Genomic DNA, 16,034 nt, shown 5'->3' on the forward strand with positions numbered 1-16,034 from the left:
CACCACAGCCTCTATTGACATCACCACCTCAACAACAAATATTAAATCAATCACAACTATTGCAATAGTACTTCAATTAAGAAAAAAATATGACATCTGAAAGCCCAGAGCTTGCTCCATCAGCACAACAAATATATATCAATCCTGAGACTGGTTTACCACGAATTTCCCGCTTCACGGACTATAATATTGAAGAACGCACCATCGCAGCAAAGGCATTATATCTAGAGGGCTTTTATCCCTCTATGGGAGCCGCTGCACAAGCATGGAAAGTCAACTATAAGAGACTTCGCAGTAGGATCAACGGCCATCATCCTGTAAGAGATAACGGCGGCAACAGGACGTTATTCAGCAAGGAAGAAGAGAAAGCTATACTCGCCTGGTGTTGGAGGAGAGTAACACAGGGGCATCACATACAACAACGCACACTTCGTCAGTATGCGAATTCCCTGCTTAAGGCTACACATCGTGAGCCTCGTGCCTCAAGATTCTGGGCTCGCCGCTTCCTCAGGCGGTATCGTGAAGTCTTTCATAGGAGAAAGAGCCGTACTCTCGCTGCAAATCGCAAAGCTATGGCAGACCGAGCCAATGTCGAAGAGTGGTTTGCAAAATGGACAGAATTTTTCGAGGGAAACGACATCAACTTCGATAATGTCTGGAATTTCGACGAGACCGGCTTTATAATAGGATATCTAATGAACGGTATTATGATATGGACTTTCCTCGATATCGACTCCCCTCTGTTAACTGATGCACATACGACTATTAGTATGACTATCGTGGAGTCAATATCTGCAACAGGAGGAATCATAGCCCCGTTTGTCATCATGCCCGGCGTACAGATTCCCTCCCGTTGGGTGGATAATGACCTAGACGAGCAGGCTACGATAGTCACAACACCAAAAGGCTATATCGACAATATCACGGCACAGGACTTCTTTGACCATTTTGAGAGACTTACCCGGCCTCAAAATACATCAGATCTTCGAGTTATTCTTTATGATGGATGTGAAAGTCATTTCACCAAAGAGCTTTATCAGAAAGCTCTAGATGCGAATATTATCTTATATCCCTTCCCTCCTCATCTGACACATATACTTCAGCCGTTAGATGTTGGATTATTCAGTACATATAAGCATTGGCATCAGGAAGCCTTACTCAGGGAAATCGCTGACGGTGCTACGGACTTCAATAAAGCTGACTTTATGTTTCATTTACAGGAGATTCGCCGCAAAGCTACTAAGAAAAGTACTATCATCTCATCGTGGGCGAAATCCGGCATCTATCCTCTTGATCCCTCCGTTGTTATCAACAAAATGGTCAACCCTCTTTCATCCCTATCTTTGGAGGTTGCTGAACGTGATCTTCCCGGCTATATCACACCTGGGTTATCTTCCAACCACAGCAGTGACTTTCGCAATGATTCAAATGAAGAGGAAGTTGGTGAATCATCACGAGATATACATCAAAATACTCATCGCAACGAGGGGATTCCAATGATGCCCTCCACGCCTCCAACGGTTATCTGGAACAATGTCAGCACACCTCAGCTTAATCTACGGCAAATCAAGCAATACGAAGGTTATGTGGCCCTTCGTATTGAATCTTCAATATCCTCAGGCGTGCCTCTGACCCCAAGTGTGTTACATGTTAACGAAAAAGTGCGAAAAGCACACACAACCCTTGCCTTAAACGGTATCACAGCTACTCAGGAGATGCGCCGTTTGAAGGAGAAGAGCCTACGACGTTCAGAACGGGACGAAGGAACTATTATCATAGCAAATTACGGGCCAATTACAGTTTATAATGCCAGACTTCGTGTCGCAAAGGATCAACATAATAGACGGGCAAATCAGGATGCAGAGCTTCGTCGTTATTATGCCAAGGAGGTCAGAGACGAGGCTGTATATCTACGGCGGTGGCTTTTCTCTGTAAGGAAGCTACTACGGTCATCTTTGAAGGAATATCATCCTATTGAACAACATAGGAGTCAACCTTCATACTCACAGGAAGTGAGGCCATTCACAGTCAGTGAATTCTTCATCAAGACTCAATCCGAGCTTTGTATCAAGTCTACAGAGCTTCTAGCTACAAGATATTGTGCTCACCGTAAGATGCACGCAAAGATGAAAGAATCCAAGCTATTGGCCAAGCAAGCAAGAGATGCACAGCAAGAACATATACCTAAGATCTTCCCTTTTTACTGGAATCCTCCATTCCTTCTTCCTTTTGACTATAATATTAATATAGTTAAAGATGCAGTCGATTTGATAGCCTCACCTTCGAGAAAACAGCGTGGAAAGCAGAAAGCGTTGTGTGTTGATGATGATGAATTGGATATCGATGAAAGTGAAGATGATGAAGAGATTGAAGAAGAAGAAGAAGAAGAAGAAGAAGAAGAAGAAGAAGAAGAAGAAGAAGAAGAAGAAGATGATGATGATATATCAGTTAAAGATACTATTGAAGTTAGGTAGGATGTCTTAGTTGTTGCGAAAAAGAATGAATAACATACCTGATTTTGATGATATATTATGGTGTTGTGGTTATGATGCATTTGTCCCGTAGATGCAGATGGAGGGGTTAGTCCGGTCTGAATTATGTTACTAACCGAGGGAAAGTCGGTACCTTCATTTGGCGGGTTTTGCAGCCAAATTGAGGTACCCCAATTTTCCCTGTCAGCAGACCCTTTTCCCAGTCAATGAACCCCCCGTGCTTAGGCACGGAGCTTGCGGAGTGATACCACAAGCTAAGGGGGGCCGGTCTCTAGGCCCTACCCAAGTAGTCCAGATCAACGGGTGGACCTGGGGGAAATCTGTGACGGTCGCGGAACCAATCCTGGAGAGATTACGCTCGCTACAGACAAAGACCGGATCTCAGCACTGACTGGCAGGAAAGAGAGGCCCCCACGACACCGAGGTGGCCGTCGGTGCGAAGCCTGTGGGCCTTCCACCTTAGCCTGCGGCTTAGGGCTAACTTCTGGACTGCTATGGGTAAAAGAACATCACATGCCTGTGGGAGTCACTTTCACCTGCGGCTAGCAGTTCGTTCGAACTTGGCGGAGAGACAGCATCGGAAAGGAAAGTACAGTGATCATCTTTAGCCAATCTGCCAGCCAAAACCCGCGGAGATTAATCTGACGCGCACGTTCGAATATCAGAATCACCTGCGGCAGTCGCAGGCTCTAGATATACTACGAATTCTTTTATTGGCTTATTAAGTAATTGAATCCTATGCGGGGGGGTTGGATTTGGCTGTGTGTCTGTTGGATAATACCTTTTTCTACTAACTAGTCCTCCCGTATTTAAGGAAGTAGGTGGGTTGGGATATAACAGCCTCGTAGAAGATCCTCATGCCGTATCTCATAATACTTTTCTCTTTTCGAGTAATTTCAACATACAAATAAAAGTATTAGAGCATCTAGGTCGCGTTAAGCCGTTAACACGGAAAAGAACAAGCGACTAATATAAAAAAGGGGAGGACTAGCTTTTGTGAATACTTCTGTAAATAATCTACATCTTGTGCTTGATCTTCTGGTTGTACTTCCAAACAAGATAAACGGTTGCCTTCCCATTGTCGTCCTCCTCGCAAGCGCCAGTCGTCTCATTCTTATCCTCCCACGACCCTGAAGGAGGACTCCGCTGCTTTATAGTTACAGATAAAGATTCATCAGTAACATGCGTCTTGCTTTGTCGTAAACGCTTAGGCATAGTGCCGGAGGTGCCATTCCTCCCCCATCTTCAATTTGTAATTTTGACAGTTCCATATTGTTTCTCGACGATGTTGCCTCTTCCACTAATCTTACCAAATTGATAGTTATATATATCATTGTCCGATTTCCCTAAGAAAGAGCGCTGGCTAAGAGTTTATGGGACGACGCAATGGCCAAGGACGTACTTGAAAGTGCCCTCGTGTTCTTACGTCAAGATTTGCTTCCTTCTTTGCCCTTCCCACTTAAACTGAAGCATTAGATTACTCTGAATAACGTTAGTCATAGACGTGGCTAAGCTTTACGTAGTATACTCATATCTTGGTCTGTGGTATGGTCCTTGGTCGTCTCTACAATGCTACTAACATTCGGGGGTCTCAATTAGCACCTTGGAACAAAAGTCAACTTCTCAGGTTGAACGCGAAGATTTGGGATAAGGCTAGATGCATTAATCCTAAATATGTCATCAGTGCGTTTCCAATTCACCTGACAAATTCCTAAGCAGCTGGGTTTTCGATCCTGTATTCTATCTGCTTACGAGCATTTCCGGTGAGAATAGTACATTTTAAAGTTGCAATCTTTACTTAGACTGGAAGGAAGTGTACCAACGGTTATCAAGCATGGCTAACAGGAGTTATATATTTGACACGGCCAGAACTATGACATGTTCAATGGCCACTGCACTGTAACATACATTCAATCAAAGATTTCAATCGCGGAAAAGAAGAACCGCTTAAAACCTAACCCTACACAATCATGCGCCATCTTCCGCGCGTCTGAACCTCCTCCACTCCGGGATCCAAGGATTGTCGATCAGTGTTCGTGGTGAGATATAGTAAGTGATAGAAGTCCTAACACTATCGCCTTCTCGGTCCAGCCTTTCAGTAGCGGATGCGGAAGGAAAACCAATCCTAGACTTTCCGCCACCGGCAAAAAAAATCATTTTCTCGCGATGAGGCCTCTCATATATAGTCTCATATAAAGTGTCAAAGTGTATCTTCGTCATACTTGCAACCCTACTGGTACAGTAATCGAAGATTGACCGATATGTTCCTGTACACAGTATCACCTTCTCCAAGGATAACTCACGGACTCGTGTCCGCTGGATAAATTCAAGCAGGTCCGTCTCTTCTGCAGAAATCCCAGAAAGCTTACAACGCTTCAGGATAGGTAGCCTATCCAGCTCGACTACGCGCTGTAGTATCCTTTCGTAGTAGAAATAATCAGCCAAGTCCGAATAACCCCTTAGGTTCCGAAAATAATCTATTTCCAGATTTCCGAGTTGGTTACACAGCCGGAGGAGTCTTGAAAGACCGACAAAGTCGTTTTCATCTTCAGCTTCTGCTTGGACCTCGGCCACATCCTTCTTGGAGGATCGCCCCACGCCATGCTTGTTCTCATGTATAGCTCTGCATAACGTGAAAATCCGAGTGGAAAGGCTTATGGATAATGACCTGAGGGTCGCAAAAGATTTGGAAAAACCGGAGTCATTCCAGTCGATCGCATTGATTTGATCGCAGGCCAGGCTAGGACGCTGCATATCCGGTTGGTTGAAGATGTTGAGACTGTCGATTCGCAAGTTGCTCGCAGCTAATGCATACAAAGCTGTATCAAACGTGTACATTGTGCATAGCCACATACTCTTCTGCAAGGAGACTAAGGGTCCTGCATCAGCAGGTAAAATCGTTTCTTCGCTGTTACGGACAATGGCTACTCGTAGTGTAAGCAACCGAAGACTTCTGTTCTTGCTGTATTTTACAAGCCCATTGAATGCTTGGCTAAGTAGATTGACTTCCTGTGTCCTACTTATTTCCTCTTTTTGCCAATCTTTTTGCCTCCACGGTTTCCGGTTTTCGTATTCCTTGGCGATACCTTCGAGGTACAATTCCTGGATTAGAGATCGAAGACCCCCAGCTTGAGTACCTTGAGCGAATGTTCGTAGAGCATCAACCGTGACGTTGATATGTTTCGAACGAAAGAATGTCCTGAAACGATACTGAGAGGACTTCAAGGCAAGTGATTTGCAGCTAAGGCGAAGATTGCAAATATCGTCCAGGTCTAGCAGCTGAACAAAGCATTCGACAACGGTTTCTGGACAGCTTTCTAGATCTAAAGGCATGTTGTATATAAGAGTAAACAAGGAAATGTGAGAACGAGGCGGTTTGGCCCTCTTTGGTCTTCGAGATGGGCATGTGGAGTCAAATGAAAAGAGACAACATGCCCAGGATTAGGTGCACCAAGCTGGCAAAATGGCACAGTCTCGACGCTTAGTAGATATGGTTCAAGAATAGCTACAACGAAATAGTAGTGGACCAGATAGCTACCATCTCACCTAGCTGTTGGTGTTACTTGACTGGATCGTGTGACTAGTCCGCAGAGAACAATCACCTAATGCCCTTTAGACAACCCCTTTACCTCGACCCACTGCTAGCCATGCGATAGTTTACGCCACTGGGCCTAAGACCTGGAATGGCGTGATGGCAATTGCGGGGTAAGACCGCGGTCAGACGGAGAAGCTGTGTGTAGGTGTCAACTAAGTCGTCTTGGATCAGATCACAGATAGTTAAGTCGATGAGAAAACACGTCATTATTACAGTGCCAAAAATGCTGTCTAGAAGTCAGATCATTTACATGATCCTACGGTTCATACTTGGGGCATTCCTAGCGCTGCATCTGGAGGCAACCATCACTTCAAAACATAGCATTAGATCATGTCGAATCATGTTGAGCTTACAACACATTGACGATGAGCAAATCCTTTCTGTAGTCATGGAGCGTCCGCTCTAGCTAGGCATAAAGACTCTGCCTCCTCTAATGCTATAGACACCCTTTGCAGTTAGCTTTCAGAACAACGAGCTATAAAAGAGTTCCATGTATCCCTGCAGACCACTACTTTCTCAACAAGCGCGCAAAACTGCAGGCGGTCTACTCATCAACAAGCGCATCTTTCCATATTTCATTGTCAACAAAGTACGCACGATGGCGCTTTTCCCTCGCAGCCTCTATAGTTCTGATTCCTCCTTTCACCCGCTCTTTCGACTTCTCGACGATTACGACACATACTCCCGAAGAGATCAGAATACTCATAACACAGGAATGATCCACTGGCAACCCAAGTTTGATATCTGTGAGACACCTCGTGCTTACGAACTCCATGGCGAGCTTCCTGGTATGAACAAGAAGGAGGTGCACATCGAGTTTACTGAGCCGCAGACACTGGTCGTCCGTGGAAAGTCCGAGCGAACCTATACCTCAGGGAATCCTCCTGCAGGTTTTATCGAAGGCCCATCTGTGCAAGGAGCTATTAAAGGGGATGATGAAGAGCACAGTAAATCGCAGACTCAACAGCCAGAAAAGGGGGACAAACATGACGACAAGACGAAGTATTGGCTTGCTGAACGTAGAGTCGGCGAGTTTTCCCGCACCTTCAGCTTCCCGTCTCATGTGGATCAGGATAGTGTCAACGCTAGCTTTCAAGACGGGATACTGAGTATTATTGTACCGAAGATCAAGAAGCATGAGTCCCGCCGCGTCCATATTGATTAAACCGATCTACGACTGCAACAATATACGGGCACCGTGGTTTAGGTTTCGCTGAGTGTATCATACCTCATCGCTTTTATTTGTGTCGGATGTTTCTTCTGGAGATCTATGGCATGTTTCGGTCCCTACTCCTCTAGTCTGTTCATAATACACGCTCTCTGCAAGTTTCATATTAAGAAATACAAGGTGGCCTTATTCAACGCCGCCTCTGATACTCACAAGATCATATGTGACCCTTTGACTGATTACGTGCTTCTTACGGTCCGAGTAGTGCTGCGGTGACTTTGTCAGATCACGTTGTTGTGGTTGTACGATCATAAGGAAATTCTGGAATGTTCGGCAGAGCCAGTGTGGGCTGATTATGTTCGCATCGACATCTATAGTATCTCGGCTTTCGAACGTAGGCTAATAAAATATTAAAATAGATGTTGACCTATATCTCGAGAGGTCCACAAAGTGTTTAGCGATATGAAATCCTGATAGCCATAATAAATCAAATATGAAGTCTGTATTTCAACTATTAGTACAAGTTAAGTAATCCATAAGCGAGCGCCGCACTTTCCAGCACTGCTCAGCAATTATCCTCAATTACACCGCCATTGCACTAATAATCAACAACAATTACATCGGAAATAGATAATGCCGATAATTCAGCAGTCTCTGGGCAAGTTTACGCATTATGCCCAGCTTTACCGCAAGTGCTACAGCGCCGCGACTTTGAACGGGCACTTCCCGCATAACTACTATTATATTGCCTTTCCTGGGGTGTTTTCTCATCTGCAGCCCTTTTAGCCAGTAAATCCTATACGTCTTGCACAGTAAGTAATCCTCCTAGTCTTACGCATGCTCTTTTAGCTCTCTGGCGTTTGCTAAGGGCTTCGTTAGCCTTACAAAGGGAGAAGACCTCCGCTTTTACGAGGGCTACCTAATGCATTATTGCTTTTGTGCCTTTTGCAAACTGATTAACTGCATTAATTATTAACGTTGGGGAGCTATTTTGGTGATTGGATATACAAGTCTTGATTAGTTCTGACTGCAAGTTGGCTTCTAAAGGGTTCTAGGGCGTCTTGGGGATCCAAGGGTTAGCTGGAGGTTGAAGGGGGTAGGGTAGGTATTGGAGTCCGTATTTGTATATTTAGTTTAGAAAGAACCCTTTCCGGGTCATGCAGCACAAGTTTAACTCCCATAAAGCCTCCCTGTATGTTTTTCTCTGTTATAGAAGTAAAGAAGGCCTTGCAAAATGCGCGAAGGAACTTGACCTTGCTTATGTTTGTAATATGTGCTTGCATTGAATCCTTGATCTGTTAACTATATGCCTTCTTTATTGGCCTAAAATACCTAGCGTCTAGCGGCTGGAGGTAATGAAAGGAATGAGAAGGCATGCAGAGTGTAATAACATTATATTCTTTGCAGTAGAGCTTAAAAACGGTAGAGTGGTAGCTCTTATATCTATTAAAGATCAACAGCCGATAAGTGTCTTTCGTATAACTTGCTGTATGCTTATTGAAGTACTTAATCTAATCCAGGCATACTTCGTTGGTAGTCTAGCTATTGTCTGTAGTTGTGATTATCTAGTCGGCTGGAAGCTTACTCTCTGTGTACCAGTTGGCTAGGTGGTACTGCGCGACTAGGATGATGAATAGCGGGATGGCCCAACCTTGCGCATTCACGCTTTGGATCACCGTTGCCCACTCTCAATTGCCGGGCTGTGCCAGCTTGGCCTTGCTACGGCTATCTGAGGTAGTGACCACTATGTATGCGAAGATGATACCCATCATAAACCCAGTCTCATCGAAGTTGTATGTGTTCTCATCTAGTATGCCATACTTGGCTTTAACGTTCCATACGAGTGCAAACCACTCAGAAATAACCTTCGGATCTTCGCATTTAGCTCTCTGATAATCAAATTTCCGAGAAAAACGCATACGGAGCTCTGGCCGGCGTCTAACGAAGTTAGAGGCCCAGTTCTTACCAACAGCCGACGCGTCGCGTGTGCGAAGCAGTTGGTTGGCCATATCTTCCACGCCACGTAATCTAGGCGGGAAAGATCGTGTGCACAACTCAATCACACGATGGAGAATGGCCTCTTCTTCTAACTGTGTAAGCTTCCTCGAATTGGGTATAGTATCGTGTTGTGCAGCAGAGCCATTGCGTCGTTGGCGAATGGTTCGATCCGACACCCCGTAGATCTTCGCTGCGGCCCGTATGCTTAGATTCTGGTCTTTCTGAATAGCTTTGAGAGCTAGATTCACCCTGGCTAGATCATCACCTGGCGATCTGCTTTTTGAATCATCTAGCTTCGTCGCTATTTCCGCACCACTCATCGAGAGAAAACCAAACTTATAGGTGCTAGAGCGCTTTACTGATATCAATCGTGCTAATTGCTAGGGCGATATTCTAGCACACTTTGTGTGAATATGAATATGAACACCACGCTAGCGCGCGATAGCACAATACGCAAGTCAAGCTACGCTGCTTAAGAGCTTGCCGTATTTACCTGCCATGCACATGTTGCCATGCCATTGGGCGAAGCCTTTTGAGCCCATGAATCACCACTTGCTACGCTGCCAACCAGCGCTGCGCTCAATTCAAGTTCAAGTAACTTTAATGCAAGAATCCGGCTTTTTAATTGGATAACTTGAGATAATTGAATTGAACTTGATCAAGTTCTCCAATCATATTGCTGCATTTGGCCTTAAAGTTACTTGAACTTGAATTGAGCGCAGCGCTGCTGCCAACAAGCTTTACTCAGCTTCGAGGCCGCAGGTCAGTTTGAATCCTCGTCATGACCAGGCCACACAATCTCGCGTTTATATACAGCTCTTACACAGCGGAAAGCGATGAAAGCCCAAGCGAGGAAAAGGGACAGCGTCATCACCGTGGACATCCATAAAATACCGCCGCTGCTAACTGCATGCCCTACTCGGATAGAGGCGATTGTGAAACCAACATTGGGAAAGACAAAACTCCACCAGCTGAGGTGAAATCGTCGATCAGGCATACCCATAAGGACGGCAGCCATAGCCAAGGTGAAGAACCAAAAACTAAGTCCCCATAAGAATATCGACCCATTGACGGCAGCAATGCGGACACTAGCAGCCAACATTATCGGATCGTCAAGGCCTGCTAAGATTGATACTTCAGAGCTGGACAGATAGGTAAAGATTCTGGGTGTGTCCGAAGTCATGGCTACTAATGCCGCGCACGTAAAGCTTGGAGGGCCTACGGCAATGAACATACCGGGCCGTTGGATCGGAAGTCCGAAGGCCATCAGTCGTGATAAGTAAGTAGAGTACATGAACACTGATATCAGCAGCCCCAAACCTTGAGCTGCTAAACCCGCATAAAGCATTGAGGCGGCTTGATGCACCGGCTGAGCCTTCAAAAAAACACCGGCAAGGGTTCCAGTGAGCATAATGGGAAATATGGGAAGGATCCAGGACGGTGTCATGGAGTTGACGGTGAGGCGGCGATCCTCCCTGACAGTAAATAGGAGATGATACTGGAGGGCGGAGACGATGAACGTGAGGGTCAGATAGGCCCAGAATGCCCCTCCTAGAAATCTCGCCATGCCACTTTTAGCCGACTCGGCCAGGAAAAGCTCTCCGTATAACTGCATATTCGACAGAACGGCCGCAATCGAGAGGAAAAACGTCGAGATGAAAAGGGCCTCTCGTGGATGTGTGAACGCCTTCCCAAAGGTGTGCTGGTGCAATATGAAGCGGAGGATGATTGCAATAGTGATGAAGAAGAATAACAGGAGATCTAGCAGAAAGATAGTAAGGCCAATGATGTCTAAGCCGGTGAACCGATGGGGCGACATGGCCAAGACAACGGCGATGCCGCTCGTGGACATACTGCATGAACAGTTTAGCGGAGCGGAGGCGGATCAACGTCCAGCATTTAGCCCTTGCGAACTTACGTTACGGTGTACCAGGCGAAGGTGAAATGATGAAGTCGTTCGCGGAGAGGCATGCTCGGCTGCAGGTAGGTGGGGATCCTCTCAAGGGGCCGTAGAACATTTGACTCCAGGTCGGATATGACGTGGGGGTGCTCGGTTTGCGTCTCCATTTTGATGATAAAATTGTTCGTCGAAAATCTGAAATTATTGGATACGCGGTACATATATTGAGTGCACGATGGGGTGAATTCAATTGATTATGGAGCAGAAACTCGTGATCTTATTGATTGAAGTCTTGATGATGCCTTGTCCATTTTCTCTCGTCAGAGTGCGGGGGCGTTGGTCGATTCTTGATGCTTTCACAGCCACACGCCACACATATTGTTATAACGAAGGGCAAACTCCCTTCTATCCGTACGCAGGCGCCAATCCAACAGAAATCCCCCGTTTTGTTGTCACGTTGTGTATTTTACATAATGGGGCGTGCGATCGTTATAGCAGTGATACTTCAGTCAAACCCCAGTATAAAGATGTGTATGGGACTTAGAGCGGGGAAACAACTAAACCAAGAACATACACACATCCAATAAGACACATCAGAGAATCAGAGATCGTAACAAATCTGTCACCGTGTGCATTTTGGATAATTGCGTGTGTGACTGTTATAGCGATATCCTTCTAGCTACTCTAGTATGATGTAATGGAAAGATGAAGTCGAATATTGACAGAACGCTTTCATGGATTCTGAAACATAACGTACTTATCCTCCCTCTCACACATTGGCCTCTCGTCCACCTACACTATCTCCCAAAAATAACCCCGTAAGAATCACTGCATCCGATTCATCTAAGAAAATGGAAAATGCAAACGGCCTGTCAAACAACAGAATCTCGAAGTCGATCACTAGGACTCCTCGTCTTCGCCATGAGAACGACTGTAGCCGCAGCGGCCTCGGTACCTTCCTCATCAAGCTTCACAACGGCTCTGTGTATGCAAGACTGCACCTGGTTTCTTCCTGGCGCCATCTTTGAGAAATCACCCGCCACGGGGAAGCCGAGCTCTAGCAGCAGAGCCAGGATCGACAGTCTACTGTCGAGGTTGAGCCTATCTTTAGCTTGAAGCCTTGGAGTCCTGATGTGACGGTTGGGTTTTCCAAGGGATAAACTAGTCCGTTCTAAGTTTATGTTGGCAGAGTCGTAGGGCGTTGTACTAAGCGGTTGGCGAAGTGTCACGTTTCTTAATAGTAAATAGAGCGGGTTAGGCGTATTCAGGTAAAGAGGTTTTATTAATAGCTGTTAAGCTAAGTGTACTAATGCTAAATGAATGTATATATACTTGGGTGATTGTAGGTGATCAGTGAGGTTATCTTAGGATTAGTGCTGATTTAGATGGATTAGTACTGATTGCGTTGGATCAGTGCTGATTGTAAAGGCTTGGCACTGATTGTTGTTGATTGTTCTAAGAATGTGATTGGGTGAAAAATGTGGGGCTGTATGCAGAGTGACTAATCTACTTGTTAGATCGTAATATAATCTCTCTCCTCCTTAAGGCCTTATCCTTAAGGCCTAGTTCATAACATTTTCGTTGTTAGTTACCCTTAGTAAGCAAACTTAAACCTGTAATCCCTTTAAGATATCTAACCGTGTAGTAAAATTAAAGAAAACGTTAACTGAAAATCGTTGTGTGCTCTTAAGTCTTTTAACTGCTTTTAGCGCTTCCAGAATACCTTGTACTAATTGCGTGACTTGTGGTTGCGAAAGTAACTGTGTCTTGAACCCGGATAAGTTAAACCGTTGTGAACCTTGTGTTACAGCGGGTTACTCTTGTGATGGTTATGGGTTATTAATGGTAGCTGGTAAGTGATTTTTCTGACTCTTAGTGATAATTTGTTATACTAATAACGTTAGCTTGTAAAATTATTGATGAAAAGCGTTATCTTAAGCGGGAAGAGGAGACTACTAAAGAAGAGTTAATGTAGCTTTAGGTAGAGTTTACTTATATTTATAATCTAATAAATGCTTAATTTTTAAAAATTACTTGCCTATGGCAATAGCGCCGTTAGGTAGAAGAGAAAGGTCTAAATATAATTTAGCGTGGTTTGAACTTAATGGATAAGTTGGAAAAGGCAGAGAAGGATAAGGCAGTGGCGTTAGAACTTGCTCAATCTAATAGTTTATACGTAGATTAGTTTACTATTTCAGAGCAGGATACTCTTAAGTCCCTGGGCCTTGGTTCCTTTATTAATCCTTCTTCTTGGTCCTCTGGCATTAGTAGTAGAAGTTCTTTAGGAGTTACTGGGCATTAGTAAGGTGTTTTAGTAGTTCCTATGTATTTTCGTTTTCTAGGTAGTTCTTCTATTTAATTAGATATATTGTTTGCCTGTTAATCTTCTTTATATCTCTAATTTCTTTTGCTTTATAGAGTTCTAGTTTGTTAATTTCTTTAGGTTTATTACCTGTCTTAATTTAGATTATATTAGCAGCTAACTTAAGATATAAAATGTGGTAGACTAGGTGTAGTTTAACTTTAGGTAGTAAGTCTAGTCTATAGATATCCTTCTTAATTAGTTCCTTAATTTTGTATAGTCTAATATACTTATAATTAAGTTTATATAATAGTTGTTTTATCTTAATATTCTTTGTAGATAGGTAGATTATATTTCCCTCCTTAAAGATTAGTCCTTTAATCTTTTTCTTATTGTAGTATTAGTGTATCTTATTTCTTACTTCCTTAAGTTCCTTCTTTATTTATTTATATAAATTCTTAAGGTTATTTAATTTAAGTATAGTAGCAGGGTTAATACTCTTTGGGTCTTGTTTATTGTAGTAAGTATTAGGTATAAATCTAAAATTAGCGTAGGCTGGAGTTATCTTTGTGCTTTTATTGTATACTGTATTATAGGTAAACTGGGTAATAGGTAACTTTTCAACCTAATTATTCTGTTTATAGTTAATGTAGTAATATAAATATTATTCTAGTACTTGATTTATTCTTTTAGTTTATTTGTCTATCTGTAGCCTAAATGCCGTAGATAGTTAGTAATTTAATCCGATAAGTACTGTAAATGCTTACTAAAACTTACTAGCAAATATAGGTCCTCTATCTGTAAGGATTTCCATTAGTACTCTGTAGTCTTAGAATATTCAGTTGTAGAGAATATAAGCTATTTAGTCTGCATCTATTGCTTCCTAGTAAGGGATGTAATAGTAGAACTTGGTTAATTAATTAATTACAACTAGTATACTATTGTAGAAGATTCTAGTTAAAGGTTCTTTAGATAGTAGTAGTTTAGTAATAAAATCTATTGTAATTAAATCCTATAGTTGTTAGGCTACTAGTAGTGGCTATAGTTCTCTGTAAGGCTTGTATTATTATACCTTGGTTCTTGTGTATATATTGTATTTCTTAATTACTTCTTCTACAGTCTTCCTACTTTCTTCCTAATTAAAGTATTCTGTAATTTATTTCTATGTTTTTGTAATACCTTAGTGGCTATATAGGGGATGTTTATATATATCCCGTACTAAATTATGTTACTTATCTTCTGGTATATATATCCTGTTGTTGTATTCTTTTATGGTAGCTCTGTAGCTAATTAGTTCTTACAGGTTGCATTCTATTGTATTAGTCTAGATGTCTATCTTCTATTTCTTGCTTTAATGTGCTTCCTTTCCTTGTTACTTTGTAATAAGTCCTAGCGCTTGCGCTAGCTGTGTAAGCCTGTAGTATCCTTTGTTATTAGGCTTAAGGAGTTGTTCCTTAGCTTTAACTGTTCCTATGTTGAAGTCTAGTTAATAGCTAATTGCGTTAGCTCTTCTATTGTCTGATCCTTTCTTGTAGATAATAATAAAGTTGAACTTACATAGGTATTCTACGTACCTAGTTTGTTGTTTATTAAGTTCTTATGTTGTTGTAAAGTGGATAATGTTCTTGTAATCTGTGTATACCTTAATCTGGTGTTTACTTCCTATAAGGTAGTATCTAAATTCTTTAAAGTAGTTAAAAATTGCTAAGAACTCTTTATTGTATATAGGGTAGTTAAGTTCTGCTCTGTGTAACTTATGCAAGTAGAACGCGATAGGGTGTAACTTCCTATTGTTATCTTGTTATCTAATCTGTCCTCTTAGCGTAAAGTTGGATGTATTGGTCTCTAGTTTGATTTCTTGTTCTAGGTTAAATATTACTAATACTAGTTTGCTAAGGATGGCTTATTTGATTTGTTTAAAGGCTTCTTGGGCCTTGTTGTTCTAAGCAAAGTCTTGATCTTTCTTGGTTAACTCTGTAAGTAGGTTAGTAATTTTGCTAAAGTCCTTAATAAATTGTTAGTAGTAGTTAGTAAAACCTAAAAAGGCTTGCATTTCCTTAATGTTGTTAGGGGTCTTTTATTCTACTACTAAGGAGATCTTATCCTTTTACATTTAGATTTCTCCTAGTGTAATTGTATATCCTAGAAAGTCTACTTTTGTAACGTAGAAGTGATATTTCTCTGGTTTAACTAATAGCTTAGTGTCTTGTAGTGCTTATAAAATCTTGTAAATATGTTCTTTGTATTCTTCTTTGTTGTCTAAGAAGATTAAGATGTTATTAAGGTAATATATTATAAAAATATCTAAGTACTATTAAAGTATATTATTAATTATTTGTTAGAATGTTACTAGTGTATTAGTAAGGCTAAAGGGTATAACTATATATTTAAATAGTCTAAATTTAGTTTAAAATGCTGTTTTCTATTTATCTCCTTTCTTAATGCGGATTAAATTGTATACTCCTTTAAGATTTAATGCAGTAAAGATCTTCTTGCCTTGTAACTAATCCTTAAGTTCCGTTATAAGCAGAAGTGGGGTTTAGTCCTTTACTGTTTGTGCGTTTAGTGGTCTATAGTTG

At 42.3% G+C, this 16,034-nt stretch overlaps 5 protein-coding genes across 5 annotated transcripts; 1 reads left to right on the top strand and 4 right to left on the bottom strand.

Moving 5' to 3' along the window:
- Positions 1-3,509: 3,509 nt before the first annotated feature.
- B0J16DRAFT_276792 (uncharacterized protein) lies at positions 3,510-3,725 on the bottom strand (the record flags this gene model as incomplete). Its single annotated transcript, XM_046123770.1, has 1 exon — positions 3,510-3,725. A coding segment is annotated over one exon (216 nt), but the record flags the coding sequence as incomplete, so codon positions are not given.
- Positions 3,726-4,460: 735 nt separating this feature from the next.
- Positions 4,461-6,032, bottom strand: B0J16DRAFT_312542 (uncharacterized protein; the record flags this gene model as incomplete). Its single annotated transcript, XM_046125055.1, has 1 exon — positions 4,461-6,032. Exon 1 carries the CDS (start codon positions 5,823-5,825, stop codon positions 4,461-4,463), a length of 1,365 nt encoding a protein of 454 aa, XP_045977453.1. The 5' UTR covers positions 5,826-6,032.
- Positions 6,033-6,416: 384 nt separating this feature from the next.
- B0J16DRAFT_351667 (HSP20-like chaperone) lies at positions 6,417-7,483 on the top strand. Its single transcript, XM_046129213.1, has one exon. It carries the CDS (start codon positions 6,578-6,580, stop codon positions 7,250-7,252), a length of 675 nt encoding a protein of 224 aa, XP_045977454.1. The 5' UTR covers positions 6,417-6,577; the 3' UTR covers positions 7,253-7,483.
- Positions 7,484-9,894: 2,411 nt separating this feature from the next.
- B0J16DRAFT_351669 (voltage-dependent anion channel) lies at positions 9,895-11,448 on the bottom strand. Its single transcript, XM_046129214.1, has one exon. The coding sequence runs from the start codon at positions 11,103-11,105 to the stop codon at positions 10,017-10,019; it is 1,089 nt and encodes a 362-aa protein (XP_045977455.1). The 5' UTR covers positions 11,106-11,448; the 3' UTR covers positions 9,895-10,016.
- Positions 11,449-11,909: 461 nt separating this feature from the next.
- B0J16DRAFT_351670 (uncharacterized protein) lies at positions 11,910-12,414 on the bottom strand. The gene is made up of 2 exons (XM_046129215.1): positions 12,083-12,414; positions 11,910-12,039 (listed from the first exon to the last, which is right to left on the bottom strand). Exons 1-2 carry the CDS (start codon positions 12,173-12,175, stop codon positions 11,923-11,925), a joined length of 210 nt encoding a protein of 69 aa, XP_045977456.1. The 5' UTR covers positions 12,176-12,414; the 3' UTR covers positions 11,910-11,922.
- Positions 12,415-16,034: the final 3,620 nt, after the last annotated feature.

Source organism: Fusarium flagelliforme (genome assembly GCF_020744385.1).
Source record: "Fusarium flagelliforme strain FIESC 12 MPI-CAGE-AA-0113 chromosome Unknown B0J16scaffold_9, whole genome shotgun sequence".
Classification (NCBI taxonomy): Eukaryota; Fungi; Ascomycota; class Sordariomycetes; order Hypocreales; family Nectriaceae; genus Fusarium; species Fusarium flagelliforme.

What these genes read in the sequence shown, in the direction of transcription:
- B0J16DRAFT_351667 (XM_046129213.1), top strand. Translation starts at nt 6,578, where the DNA reads ATGTATCCCTGCAGACCACTACTTTCTCAACAAGCGCGCAAAACTGCA.
- B0J16DRAFT_351669 (XM_046129214.1), bottom strand. Translation starts at nt 11,105, where the DNA reads ATGTCCACGAGCGGCATCGCCGTTGTCTTGGCCATGTCGCCCCATCGG.
- B0J16DRAFT_351670 (XM_046129215.1), bottom strand. Translation starts at nt 12,175, where the DNA reads ATGGCGCCAGGAAGAAACCAGGTGCAGTCTTGCATACACAGAGCCGTT. An exon ending in AGGCCGCTGCGGCTACAGTC is followed by an intron (nt 12,040 to 12,082) that starts GTTCTCATGGCG and finishes ATCGACTTCGAG; the next exon opens with ATTCTGTTGTTTGACAGGCC.